This window comes from Lissotriton helveticus, chromosome 7 (assembly GCF_964261635.1).
Source record: "Lissotriton helveticus chromosome 7, aLisHel1.1, whole genome shotgun sequence".
NCBI classification, from domain to species: Eukaryota; Metazoa; Chordata; class Amphibia; order Caudata; family Salamandridae; genus Lissotriton; species Lissotriton helveticus.
Genome location: NC_136068.1, coordinates 1,564,616,102 through 1,564,631,386, shown reverse-complemented (window position 1 = coordinate 1,564,631,386; position 15,285 = coordinate 1,564,616,102). Strand labels below are relative to the sequence as shown.

Genomic DNA, 15,285 nt, shown 5'->3' with positions numbered 1-15,285 from the left:
AGCCAGCGGGAAGAGCGGGGGGAAAGTCAAAGCCCCGCTCCAGCCGTTCCCTGTGGTAACCACCCCCTTCGAGCGAGTGGGAATAGACATCGTAGGACCCCTGGATCCTCGCACCTCGCAGGGGCACCGTTTCATCCTCGTCCTGGTGGACCATGCCACCCGCTATCCTGAGGCCATCCCTCTCCGAACAATCACGGCCCCCGTGGTGGGCCGAGCCCTCATGAGCATCTTCTCCCGAGTCGGCTTCCCCCGAGAAGTCGTGAGTGATCGGGGGTCCAACTTCATCTCGAAGCATATGCGGTCCCTATGGCAACAGTGCGGGGTCGCATATAAGTTCACCACCCCGTATCATCCCCAGGGAAATGGACTAGTGGAACGCTTTAACAGGACACTGGAGGGAATGATCAAGGGCCTAGAAGAGCCCCTCCGGCGCAAATGGGATGTCCTGCTGCCCTGCCTCCTGTTCGCCTACCGAGAGGTACCCCAGAAATCCCTGGGGTTCAGCCCGTTCGAACTCTTGTACGGACACCCGGTTCGAGGCCCCCTTAGCCTGGTCAAGGAAGGCTGGGAGACAGCAGTTCGAGATGCCCCACCGGATGTCTACCGGTACCTCCTGACCCTCCGCAATCAGACTCGGAAGTTCAGGGAACTGGCCGAGGCCAACCTGGAGGCCAGTCAGGAGGAGATGAAACGCTGGTATGACCAGAACGCCTCGTCCATCGAGTTCGAGCCGGGCCAGCAAGTCTGGGTCATGTCCCCGGTTGAACCGTGTGCCCTCCAGGACAAATGGACGGGGCCCTTCAAGGTGGTGGAGCGCAAGAGCCCCGTCACCTACCTGGTAGACATGGAGTCCCCCAGGAACCCCCTCCGGGTTCTACACGCTAACCGGCTCAAGCCGCACTTTGCACGCACCGACCTGAGCCTGCTGCTGGCGACCGATGACGGAGCTGAAGAAGACTCCGAGCCACTACCAGATCTCCTCAGCACCACCGAGAAAGACGGCTCCTTCGAAGGGGTCCGGCTCTCCTCTACCCTGACCCCAGAGCAGCAACAAGACTGTCGGAAGCTGCTGGGGCAGTTTGCGGATCTGTTTTCCCTCACGCCGGGGGTCACCCGGTGGTGTGTCCACGATGTGGACACCGGAGACAGCCCCCCTGTGAAACAACGAGCTTTTCGAGTGCCCGACCGGGTTCGGGCCTGCATCCAATCCGAGGTGGCCAAGATGTTGGCCCTGGGGGTAGTCGAACCCTCCAACAGTCCCTGGGCCAGTCCCGTTGTCCTGGTCCCGAAAGCTGCTTCCCCCGGAGCAGCGCCCGAGCTCCGGTTCTGTGTTGACTACCGGGGACTGAATGCCGTCACCAGGACCGACGCACATCCCATCCCCAGGGCGGATGAACTGATCGATAGCCTCGGGGCCGCCAGATACCTCAGCACCTTCGATCTCACGGCGGGGTATTGGCAGATCGGCCTTACCACTGGTGCACAAGAACGATCGGCCTTCTCGACGCCAGATGGCCACTATCACTTCAAAGTGATGCCCTTCGGCATGAAAAATGCGCCGGCCACCTTCCAGAGGCTAGTAAATCAGGTGCTGGCCGGACTAGAAGAATACAGCGCCGCCTATCTCGATGACATTGCGGTGTACAGCCTTCACTGGGATGAGCACCTGTCTCACCTCTGGGAAGTCCCGACGGCCCTCCGGCGGGCTGGACTAACCATCAAGGCCAGCAAATGCCAGATAGGCCAAGGGTCCGTGACCTATCTAGGACACCAAGTAGGGAGCGGTCAAGTAGCTCCCCTCCAACCAAAGGTAGACGCCATCCGGGCCTGGGAGCCCCCGGTCACCCAGACCGCCGTCCGAGCCTTCCTGGGGCTCACCGGATACTATCGGCGATTTATAAAAGACTACGGGAGCATTGTGGGGCCCCTCACAGAACTGACCTCAAAGAAACTACCCCAGAAGGTGCACTGGACCCCCGCGTGCCAGACAGCCTTTGAGACTTTAAAGACTTTATGGAAAAAGGGTTGTGCACTGCCTGTATTCTCTGAATGTTTTACCGTGCTGACATGGGAATCACTCCCCGCCTGGAGTGTATATGTATGCACTACCTAGTTGCACACCTATGAGCCCATAGGTGTGTCTCCCATGGCACCAGTGTCTGTTGCTGTATCTTAACAGCTAAAGTTGTAATCCCAAAAAAAGCTTCAAATCAAAAGTTTTGTGTTGTTCAAGATAAATTATATTTCAATTCATTATCTGTTGTTCATTTCGTGTAGCAACATTCAAATAGTTCCAATGCATTTCGGTGATTACATACACCTTCTTCAGGGAACGTCTAAAAATGAACAAAAAATATACTAAATAATCACTTTCAATCGACTTTAAAGACTGCCATGTGCACCGCCCCTGTGCTCCAGGCCCCCGACTACAGCAGAGAGTTTGTAGTCCAAACCGACGCCTCGGAGCACGGCATCGGGGCGGTCCTGTCACAAGTTAACCCCGAAGGAATCGACCGGCCTGTGGCCTTCATCAGCCGACGCCTCCTGGCAAGAGAACAGCGGTGGAGCACCATCGAGAGGGAAGCCTTTGCCGTGGTGGGGGCCCTCAAGAAGCTCCGGCCCTACCTCTTCGGCACCCACTTCCGAGTCCAGACCGACCACCAGCCCCTGCGTTGGTTGATGCAGATGCGGGGAGAAAACCCGAAACTGCTGCGCTGGTCCATCTCTCTACAGGGGATGGATTTCACTGTGGAGCATCGCCCCGGCAACGACCACGCCAATGCCGATGGCCTGTCCAGATTCTTCCGCCTCGGCGAGGAGAATCCCCAAGAAAATGGGTGACTCTCCCCTGCCTTCAGCTGGGGGGGACGCGTGTTGGACCCGGCCTCATGGCGTGGTCCTACCCCTCCCGCATGGCGGGCCCAGGACGACATCAGCCCTCCTCCGGACCTCGGGCGGCCCATTCTGCCCGACCCTGCACGCCCCAACACCACCGATCCGGCTACCATCCCGGACCCCCATCATCGGCCTGGCCCCAGCGTAGGCCCCTCACGACCTAAGCACGAGGCCGGGCCCGACGCCATCTTGGGCCCACCACGTCACGACCGCGTGGCCTCGGCCCCAGCCTCGGCCCCAGCGAAGCCCAGACATCGAGGCACCAAGATCCACCCAGGTGGTCGAGTGGCCACTCGACAGATCCCGGAGGGAGAGGAGTTTCGATGGCCCTCCAGCCGTCCCCGGACGCCCGGTATCGATCGCCCTCCGGCCTCCCTGGGCGCTGGCTCCACCCCCCTGCTGGGTGTCTGGACACCATCATCTCGGCCCCTCTGGCCCCCAGGCGCGAGGGTCCGGACATCAAAGGACCTCCGTCCTATATCTGGGCCCGCCCCGGAGTAGGACGCCAGTTGTATCCTGGACTGGAAGCCCTGCTGACGCTGTCACGGCCGACACCAGACGAACTCATCCGTAACCCGACGACCTTCTGAGAGCCTGCTGGCGCTGCCGCGGCCTACCTTGCTGAAACATCTGAGAGCCTGCTGGCGCTGCCGCGGCCTACCTTGCTGAACCTTCCGAGAGCCTGCTGGCGCGGCCTACCTTGCTGAAACACCTGAGAGCCTGCTGGCGCTGCCGCGGCCTACCTTGCTGAAACATCTGAGAGCCTCCTGGCGCTGCCGCGGCCTACCTTGCTGAACCATCTGAGAGCCTGCTGGCGCTGCCGCGGCCTACCTTGCTGAAACATCTGAGAGCCTGCTGGCGCTGCCGCGGCCTACCTTGCTGAACCTTCCGAGAGCCTGCTGGCGCTGCCGCGGCCTACCTTGCTGAACCATCTGTTAGCCTGCTGGCGCTGCCGCAGCTCGACCTCTCGGAACCCCCCGGCTCGAGGATTGAGAGCTGTGCGTAGGGTATCCCGTCCTCCGCCCAGAGTAAGACTGTCCCGCCACCTTACCCCTCTTTACGAGACTTTACAGATCCCTCGATCTGCTTGTACATACTACCAAAAACCCGCAACCTTTTACTAGCTATAAAAGCTTAAGAACTTGACCTCTTGTGTGGTGTCCATCTGTAGTGTTGTGATTACTCTGCTGTCCGATCCTAGGAGAGGACCCTCATTCAGGAGGCCTCTCAGTAAACGCTCGGCTACTTCTCGACGGAGAGGTGGACCTAGGGGTGGTCAGTCAGACATCTTCTGCCTCCCCCGGGGTCGCCTTTCTAACACTCTCGCCTCTTTCCCCATCTCCGATTCGGAGTGGTCAGCGACGTGGAAATCCTGTATGAGCCATAAAATAAGCCCTACGTTGTCACAAACCAAGTTCTGGCTCATGCACAGGGTCTTCTGGACGCCCGCTCGCCTCTATGCCCACAAAATCAGCCCCGACACATTCTGCTGGAATTGTAAACGGGCTGAAGGAGATCTGGACCATCTTGTCCTTCAATGCGACTGCGTCTCATTCTATTGGGACAGAGTATTTAACTTCATCCACAACCTGTTCAACATCAAGCCCCTCAAAGAACTCCCCTACCTTGTTTTTGGCTTCGTTAAGGAACCCCAACTCCATGAACCAGACAGAGCCCTACTAGATCTCCTACACATGGCGGCTGCTAAGGTCGTCCTAAATAATTGGAAGGACACCAAAAAGGCAAGTTATGCTTGCTGGTTAAACTGGGTGATTAACCTCAGAGGAGCAGACAACATCACTCTCCAAACCACACCATGGCGACCCGCGCAAAGGAGAATGTGGGACGTACTAGATAGCTACTTTGAAACCCATAAACCCCCATGATCTGCCACCACTCCTGACTTCCAGATCGCCACGGAGTCCATAGCAATCGCACAGAACATACACGCCTCTGGGTATACTGGAATGACCAGAACCGTGGTGCTCCATTGTGGCGCTCTTCTTCTTCTCTTTCTCTTGTTCCTTCCCTCTCATCATCTTCTACAACTCTATTCTTTCTCTCCTCTCTTCCTCTTTGATCTCCGACTCAATAAAGCTTCTTGAATATGCTGTGTTATCTGCAAGATCCGTGGTCACATCTGAATATAACAGTAACTACCATGGTAAATCCTTCTAAGGTGTGTCTGCCATAATTGTCCTTCTGACCCTACCCCTGTTCAGATGTACTCTCATCCGCATATGCAATGTATTCAAGCTGCTGTACTGAAATATTCAATAAAACTTTTCTGAAATTAAAAAAATAATGCGAAATTTCCAAAATTAAACCAATTATGCCTGTGTTATAAATATTTCACCCTAGCCTACTTACCACCAGGAATATATATTTCACGAGTTCTCCCTTCCTCATCCCAGTAATCTATGTAAGAGTTGAGAGGCACCACATTCTCAGTTCAGCATCGCTTCCAAACCATTTCTTTCTTCATTTCCAAACATGAACCTAACCTTACTCTGTTTCCATCATCATCCCTAACCATGTGAGAGTATTTCCAAGTTCAAAAAATGATAACTGATGGAGAGACAGACACGTGGGCAGTAGCTAAGTACTAGGATGAGGAAGGGAGATTTGCAAGTTATCTAATCATTATGTCCTCCTCCTCTTCTTCTTCCCATTCCTGACTTCTTGAGACACTAGCCAAGTGGTATGTCTAAATCCTAAATTTGTATTTATAACTGCAAAACTCCATAGAATACACTGACTATAACAGTCCTAAGGCTGAGAAACACCTGACAAGACACCCGTGCAAGCATCTAAATCATTTCCTCGTCACAAATGTTGAAGATGAGGCCTAAGCGGATACTGTAGATACCTCAGTGGCAGAAATGTCAGCTCAATCAGCCAATGATGCAGCCATTCCTCTCATTAGTCTAGCATGAATTAAGCCCAGGATCTCCACTACCCTTGTAGTGTAGTTCCTATATTCCCAATAGGCTCTGCGCATTGGAATAATAAATCCTGTAGTTTAGACGTAGGACTGAGGTCGACTAGGTCTCTACCGAATCTATTAGACTTAATGTTGAGTGCCAGCTAGCTCAGAGGTCACTAGAAACTTTCTCGAATTCACAAGAAGGGATTAGTTTCTGACAACCGTATAAACATGACAACTTTGTTTCCCAAGAATAATGAACTCAATCTCTAGAGTCGCGGAAACAATAGATAGCTATTTTACTCAGTCATTTGTGTATGCTTCGTTGCACCAGAGGTGCTGAGAAAATAGAGAGACGAGCGTTTTCAATAAAAAGTATTTATTGAACAGTCTTCTTTCTCAAGCATAAGAAATGTACTGCTACAATCGTAATACTGGTAATAAAGTACAGAGTATATAATACGAACAGTATTATAAAGTAGTACTGTAAAAGCATGATATGGTTTCTAAGCCATAAATTGCCTTAAAACGGATAAAATACATACAGTGTTAAAATGATGGCTAAAAGTACACAACTGGTGCTCCTAAAATACGCCTACCCCTGTGTACCTGACCTAAGCCTAGCACAAGGGAAGAAGTAAGTGAGGAGTAGTTAAAGCTTAGTATTTTCAGCCAAGAATCTAATCAAGAATCCTCTAAGGGTCTAATCAGCTCCGTAACTTGGTTTAGAATGAAGGAGGTCTTGTATCTCTCTCTCAGGACTAGATTTCCCAACAACCCGCAAGGGTAGCCTGGAAACACTGGTGCTGGATTTCTCGGCAGGAGAAAAGACAGAGTCTCTCAGTGCGTCAGCTGGAGGGTCGGCTTCCTTCGGCACTTGCTGCTGCAGGGCGTTGGGCAAGTAGTTAGTCGATCTGCTCCAAACCACTGTGTGTCTGCTTGGGCAAATCTAAGCATATTTGTACTATGAAGGTGCAGAGTTTGACGTGTGATTGGACTTAATAACGTCATAGAAGACTTAGTTCTTCGAAAACTCCATGATTTCCTAGATAAATTAGTATTCAGGCAAGGGGATGTCCCTAGCTGCTGAATGGCGGGTTTCTCTAGTAAATCGTTGCTGATTCTTGGAACATAGTGGAAGTAACCGTGCCGTATTTGGGCTGCATAGGCTCAGTCTAAATATGGTAATGATTTCTATGCCTATATAAGAATAGGATAATCCGTATCTATATAAGGGCATGAATCGGGAAAATTTACACTAGGGTCCTAGATTCATTTACAACACCCTTGTACTTAAGCAGGAGAAATGACAAATCCTGCTGTAGGAGGATTTACTAGTAGTGGGAGAAATGTAGGTTTACACTTAGATGCACATCAGCACTTTGAAATGGTATACAGCAAAAATGTGTAGACTTACACTCAGTGCAGAAGTAGATTTATATGTGAGTAAATCTAAAAGTTATATTTACCTTGTTGAACTAGCCCCATTGTCTATGTTCAATTGTTCTGTGAATTTAAATATTGAAATCTTGATCACTTTAACCGAAAAGATTAAGTTTGGTTTTGATTCTTATTATTAGAATCATTGGGACAAATAACTTGATTAACTACTGAAAGGCTGAGTTCACCTTCGGAACAAAACCTGGTGCTCGATTTAATACTATTCTGTCATCAGAATCCTCGTACAAGAAAGACAATTCAAGCAACTGAGCTGTTGTGACTACTCAAAAGAAAACATTGAGTCTCAAAAATTGGTCTGTAATTTCCTGTAATGGTGCAAATCGACAAATTGCAAATGTGGAAAAAGTTTATGGAATGTCCCATGGAGGTCATAATTCGCTTCCATTTGGTCTTAATAGAGAAAGCCAAGGAAAGGCCAAGTGATTAAAGGCTCCTTTTGTAAAAATCAGTTGAAACCCCATGAGAAGAAATCTGGGCCATGCACCACATATATATTAAAATTGGGTACAGGCCATATACTTGGGAATCGGGGTCTCTAAAGACCCGGCTCATTTCAAAGAATGCAGCCTCCTGCCCCCGCTGCAGCAACTCAAGAGTGATGTCCAACACTGGAAGTCACTCCCATTGTCCCGGCTGGGGTGGGAAGCCTTATTCAAAATTATGTCCCTTCCACGGTTTTTGTATGTCTTACAGAACATGCAGCATCCAGTGGGAGCAGATTACTTTAGGGCCATAGATGGCGCCTTGAGAGAGCTCCTGTGGGACGGTAACCACCCAGAATTGCTATGCAGAAGCTTACACGATGGTGGTACGACAGGGGACTTGGTTTCCCAGACATCAAGAAATAATATTGGGTGGCACAACTTACTGGAGGTAAGCTCACACTGGCCACCCCACTCTGGGACACAAACCTACATGGCAATCTATAACACACCCGTGGATTTGACTGCTGGGACTTAATAGGCATCTCTAGAGTTGGGGTTTGCTGGAAGGCGGGAACAGTAGTCCCCTTAGTCCATTTGCAAGTGGACTATGAACTTGCTAATACTGAGTATTTTGGGTATCTAAAGATCCGGCATGCATTGCTCGCAGTGATACCAAAGGGAGAGATGCCACCAGACTCCTCCCCACTAGAAGATAGGGTCTTAGACTGGTCTCTCCTGGAAAAAGCCATATTGTTAATATATAAAAAATTTATCAATAAAATGACGGACCCTCTGCATTGGCTTAGAGCCAAGTGTGAATACAACGTTACGGGTTTGGAGGATGAAGAATGGCTTGAGGCCTTGGCTTCTCCTAGAGAGACTACCATCTGCTCTAGGTTTAGACTTGTACAGCTGAAGGTACTTCATAGAATATACCTCGCTGGACCAATGCTGGTAAAGAGGGGATATAGCACAGAGGTCAGATGCACAAGAGGATGCGGGCAGGAGGGCACTTACATACACATACTCTGGGAGTGTATGGTCATCCAGAGATACTGGTCATTATTGAACTGGTGTATGGAGCGAGTAATAGGCAACAAAATTGACTGTAATATAAAACTATATCTCTTGTATATTTGGGGCCCTACAGACTAAAATACTAAAGGTAGAATCTGGGTGACACTTGGGATGATGATTGCTAAGAGGAATATTGCAAGATTGTGGCGGGCACAGGAACCACCAACAATAGGTGAGGGGGGAAAGGACATGGATTGGTGCATGGCATCGGAGAAGACTGTATACGAATCCAGGGGGTGAGCCACCAAATGGACACTTATTTGCGGAAAATGGAATGAATACAGGGGAGGAATATGTGTTCCCCTGCAGCCAAGGCGGGGTTATGATCCGGGATGGCCGTTCATATGTGGACCCAATGTAAAATGTTTGTAATAACGCTATGGTCTCAGATACATTGCTAAGTTTGTGCCAGCACAAAGCCTCGGGCACACGTCTGCATGATGTCTAATGTGTTTAAACCTGTCCCAAATAAAAAGTTTTATAAAAAAAAACAATTGAGTACAGGCATAAACATTGCCAACCCTACCTCCTGTCACCGTTTTTTAAACTACAACATTATTCATGCGGGCCTTTGAACCACGTTTATTCTGTGAAGAAAGTACAAATAAAAAACAGCAAAACTGTTCATTCAGGTAATTCTGAAACAGCGTTTTAACTATTCAGCGCACTGGTCAGATTGCTACGCAGTGCTTCATTTGTGAATGAATAAGGGACACGCCCAACATTTTCTACAGAAACCACCCGCTGGCACTGCCACACATCAGAGTTGACAAAACTAAACTGCATATGGTTTTGATTCCACCTCAGGCTGATTATTCCCCTGGCCCTTTAATCTCACTCGTGCAGGTTTGTTTTTCTTGCTGTTTTCTTCCCTTTTCATTGTTTTCTCTTCTTTGGCTAGCTATAGTTGGAGCCTTTTACCTTCTTCAGCAATGCTCTGCTTTGGAATTAGTGCACAGAATCCAGAGACAGTCAGGGGTCATATGTCTGAAGGGGTTACTATGTACCTATCCTCCTGTTTTAGCACAGTGGTTCTGGAGGAGTATAACTTAGCAGCCCAATTTTGACCATGAAGGTTGTGGTTTCCACTCCTGTCTCAGTCAATAGTTCAGTAGATAATCCATTTTCAGCTATGCCCTCCACTGATCATTTTCCCCTTCTCCCGAAGGGTTCTTTAGGCTCTAAAACTGTTGGTCTGAAAACTGAGTGGAGGGGATTGCAGGCCTTACATTGTTCAAGACTCGTGGCGTTATATATACAGCAATCTAGGAAATTGTCTAATTTATTTGCATATGCAAACCACTGGTGTAGTTTTAAAAATAGTGTTTAAAGAACAACTGTATAACAACAGCTTATGACCCTTTTAACATAGTAATAACCATTAACATTGCCAGTGATTAAAAGTGGTTAAATTCTGGAAGCGTCCAAAATCTCATGCCTTGTTAAGAGGTTGATTAAACTGTTCAGAATAAACAAAAACATTCAGTATTCAATGGTGCCTCCATGGGGTTTACCGACAGTGTTAAGTTGTATTCAGTAACACCCATCTAAGCTTTAAAATTGGTTTCTCATATTGGCTGACAGTTAACATAGTCTTGTTGGTGGTAATAATGTCAGCAATAAGTCAGGGGGAGGCGGGAGCCCTATTAGCTTCATATCCTTATATCTTTTGTTTTCCAGATGATGGGAAACTAAAGCTGGACCCAAAGTTTCATTCCAAAATGTAGTCACAATTTCATAAACATTAAGAAATAATTCTACTGGTTTACAGTCTGGGGGTGAGGATTCTGTACTTCTGGGTTTGGATGTTAAGAAAGCATTACAAGTTTATCTAGATACAAAAAAGGATATAAGAACAACTAATTCTATTTTTGTTGCTTTTTAATCAATAAAGAGGGAAAATAAGCCTTCTATAATGGTACATGGGTTCTTCAAGCCATAGCAAAAACCTAAGCTGCAGCACAAAGTCCCTGGCTCTTTTCAGAGTAAGTTTAGGAGGTTAGAGTCAGCATCTTTGTCAGAAGCAAATAATTAATTTATTCCTCAATGCAAATTGATGTTAAAGCATACTTTTGAAAAGAAGGGGGATCTGTGGTCAATAAGAAGGGTTCTTCCATGTAAATATTGAAAAAAGATTGGAAAAGCAGTATAGTCTAGGTATCAGGTCCACCTCCATATTACGTTTGGACTGAGATGGGGAAGAACGAGGTTTTGGGTAAGGGAGAGTATCCTGAGTAATATTTTCATTTACACAAGCCTGTTAGTTGCTGGTTCCAGCACAAATAATACTCTCTCTGATTATTGGGTGTTAAATTTTTGCCAAATTATCAATAAGGTATAAAAATAGAGAGTTAGCCTGCATATGAGGGCTGCCTACAGTGGCTATATGTAGCCTGTTCAGTGCTAAAGAAGAGATCCCTAATTGTATTAAGACATGTACATCATTTGTTCTGGTTTGTGCGGGTGGTGGGCACTGGCACTCATTGGGAAATGGGAGAAAGATTGACTAAAAGCAACATAGGAAAACAATGCCTTGGGGATGAAAACAGACGTGTAATTGATGAAAGAAAGAGGCAAGAGTTAGAAACAAAAATATATTCAGCAACCTGGGTATTCAGAGCTTATGAAAATGCTAGGAAATGTACACTCTGATGTCTCACAATGCCGTTTAACAAAATATTTATCATTGATTATTTCAGATCTCCTCAAGCCGTCCATCTCCTATGAGCCGGTGAGGAGCCATGAAGGCGATTACAAAATTACCTGCTCAGCATCCCAAGACAAGACAGTGAAAAGAATGTTCCTGTATAAAGATGGAAAGCAATCACCACTAACTGATCGCATTCCTTCACCTGGGAGCCAGAGCGTGACTTTTCCCATCAGCGGCGTGAATGATAGAGCTGGCACCGAGTACAGGTGCTCCTATCAGATCCAGGACTCCGGAGAATATGTGGAGTCACCGCTCAGTGACCCCATACAGATTGGAAAAGGTGAGCGGTGTAACATTTTATATTTAAAGGTGGAAAAAACTAACAGTTGGAAAAAAGAAAATGCCATTACATTAGTAAGCCCTTGATTTTTGTGTTGTCACAAAAAGAGGCTTATGGAAGGTCTGTGAAGTTTCGATCTCCAATAAGAAACATTTGCACACTTCAGGTACATTTTAAGAATAATTTATTTCAAGCCCATCATAAACGAGTCACAAATCTTCCAAGAGACCTGCCTGCACTTACCTCATGCTAAATATCAGCATTCCAATATAGAAGCGTGGAAACTAACACTCCCCATAGTGACTGAGAGCTCCTCTTTAATTGATGTCACTTCACATGCAACTCCCTACCAACCTTATATCAGCTCTCCAGCCACTAGAATTTCATTGCACTTATTCACTTCCCTACTCTGCATTTCCTATAGAGCAATCGATGATTCAAGCAAATGTATAACGTTTCTGCCCAGTTATACACAATACACATACATTAGCATTTGTTTTTTACACACACAGGTGTGCAATTTATAAGCAAAGATTTTTTTTCTTTTTTTTTTGCAGAGTTTTATATAGCACGAACTTGACCCGAATCAGATATCACAGAGCTTTACATAGCACCAGTTACGTTACATGAGGACACTCATTTTTGTTGGGCACAGGGATATTAAGTGGTTTGCCCAGGATCACAGGATGTTCAGCGTCATTGCAGAGACTCAAACCCAGTTCGCCGGTTCAAGGTCGACCGTCCTAGTCGTTAGCCAACACCTCTCCCAAGTAACAACGTAAAAGGCTAACTAAGGCTAGGGCATAATGTTGCTTAGTTAAGGATGGATAAAAGTTGCTTAACCTACTGAAACTGATCTAATGTTTAGTTCTCTGTTCATTTTAGAAATATAGGGTTGTTCTATGAAGAAAACTATTTTCAGCAAACATGCAACTGACTATAAGGATACAATTTGATAGGCTTGATCAATGTTCCATACATAACAGTGTTGGAAAGGTGAGTAAATAATGTTTTAAAAATATTTTAGTTTGTGCACATTGGCAGACTTTAGCCATGTGTACAAAAACATTACTCTTAATACAACAGAAACATATATTCAGATTCAAAGACTTTTATTCGATTAACAGTAAGTTAAATCATAAAAAGTACACATAAACAAATCGAATAAGTATTATAGGTACACGTTTAAAATACATACAAGTTAAAACATAAGTAAAAAAGAGAAACAGCAATTTACATAAAAGTAGTCTAAATAAGGATAACAGTGGTTCATGGTGTGGGAGGCCCTATCTTACAGCGAGTTCTTATACAAGATTTCAAAAAAAGTGCTACACATTTAGCAACGTGGGGTGTATCTAACATCTGGAGTGCCAGAAAAGCTGGCCGACACGTTCTCAACCCCATACTTCGTAGAAGAGGAATAATCCATCGTTTACGGGGTTGAACGTAGAAGTGACAAAACAAAATAGTGTGGATGTTCGATTGTAAGGATACACCGTCACACGGGCAGTGAGCCAGTTCGTGCGACCAATTTTGCACTTTGGGAAAAGTAACAAGACGAAAAAAAAAGTTCAAGCGAAATCTTGTTAAAACAAATTTTTCAAAACTGGATAAAAAGAAAGATAAATAGGGCTGAATACCAGGGGAGGATTGTAATGACAAAATATGCACGTTACTTGGCTTCAATATCTCTGTGGAGAGGCGGAGATCTCTCAGATGGTTCAAACAGAGAGCTTTCAGCGCCTTTCTGCTGATGTCACACAGAGACGTTGGTTCTGAAAAGTAGGGGGCACAATTCAAATCCATTAAGAAGTTAGAAACATAAACTAACCAGGGAATTCTTTGCCAATTTGCCAGGGAGAGGCAATCTTGAATAAGGGAGCGGGTAAGGTGGCATTGAGGTTTTGTCCAAATACGGTGCCATAGAAGTATCGGCTGGCATCTGATGGAGTCAATTATGTAATCGATGCCCAGCTCAACATGGGAACTGTATAATGGGGCGCTCTGGGGGAGAGCCAGGGTGTATTTTATGAACCCGTTTTGGACTAGTTGTAAGCTGTCGACCTGCACATAGCCCCAAATGGGGGCACTATAGGTGGCTACACTGTGGCATTTTGCTTGGTAGATTTTAAGCAGCTCTTTTGGAGCAGGTTTGCCTAGTTTTCGCGAGAAGGAAACCAGAGCTGAGGTTGCTCTTTGAAAGAGCATTTTTCTACATGCCACTGCCTGTTTCCAGGCTAACTGATCATCCATTAGGATACCTAAATATGGGTATTCTCTGGCACGCTCCAGTCTAACCTGTTCTAGGTAGATGGATTTAGGATGCTTAGCCTTGGGACCAAAGTGCATGACATAGGTCTTGCTCTTATTCACTTTAAGTCCCAGAGAGGACATGAACTGGTTATATTTATCCAGTTGCTTTTGCAGCTGTATTAAAGTCCTGGCTAAAATAACGGAGTCGTCCGCGAACAGTAACGCGGGGATTGGACGGCGATTGATAGAGGGAAGGTCCTGGCTACCCTTCAACATGGCCTTCTCAACCCCGTTGGTGTATAGGTTGAACAAGAAGGGGGCCAGGACACAACCCTGCCTTACTCCTCTCGTGATGGAAAATGAAGATGTTAATTCGCCAGCCACCCCATACCTCACACACGCAGTAGCATCGGAATATAGCTCGCGCAAGAAGTTAAGGAGGGGAGGGTCCACACCAAGGTCACTCAGAATAGACCAGAGCTTAGAGTGGATCACACAATCAAAGGCGGAGCTGAAGTCGACGTAGACTATATATAAATTACCACGCTTTGCTCCGACATATTTACCTATCAATAGCGATAGATTTAAAGCCTGTTCAATAGTACCAAGTCCCTCCTTGAACCCATACTGGAGATCGGTCAGAATGTTATTTTCAGACGCCCAGTCCTGGAGACAGAAACATATATGAACTATCAACCGTAGAACAAAAGTGATTTACAATTTTTTTGCAATGTTTTAATGGAAATTCATTAGAGATTGTTTGTAACATCTCATGTGAGATCGTGAGCAGTGCATTGACAGCAGGTTTATGATATGTGATCCTCATCAGATGTGGCTATTTTCAAGTTTATTAGGCTTTGCATCATAATCATCGTGTCCGTTCAAATTGAAGGGCTGATTTAGATCTCAGTGCAATAAATAGTCCATTACAGATGTGATTATTTTTTTATTTTGTATTTGTAGAGCACTCGAATGCCCGAGGGCGTCTTGGCGCTGTAGGAGATAGAGACTGACTGACCGTAGTAGTGGTGCACCACCTGGTTAAGATGAGAACAGCCATGTTTTCAAGTTCTTGCGGAACGACCATAGAGAGGGGCTGTTTTTCAGATCTGCTGAAAGCTTATTCCAAATTTTTGCCGTGTTGCCAATGAAGCTTCTCCCCCCCACCTAAGCTGTTTGAATCTGGGAGTAACCAGGAGTTTGGCGCTACTGGATCTTAGCGTCCTGGTTGGTTCGTAAGGTTCTAGGTTACTTTTCA

General features: G+C 46.5%; 1 protein-coding gene across 1 annotated transcript in view; it reads left to right on the top strand.

Annotated features, from left to right (window-relative positions):
* Nucleotides 1–15,285, top strand: part of LOC144769579 (immunoglobulin superfamily member 1-like) — a 440,561-nt gene that overhangs the window by 302,190 nt on the left and 123,086 nt on the right. Inside the window, exon 6 of the mRNA XM_078653739.1 lies at nucleotides 11,495–11,774. Within this exon, the coding sequence (XP_078509865.1) occupies nucleotides 11,495–11,774 (280 nt within the window). The remainder of the gene's footprint in view (nucleotides 1–11,494; nucleotides 11,775–15,285) is intronic.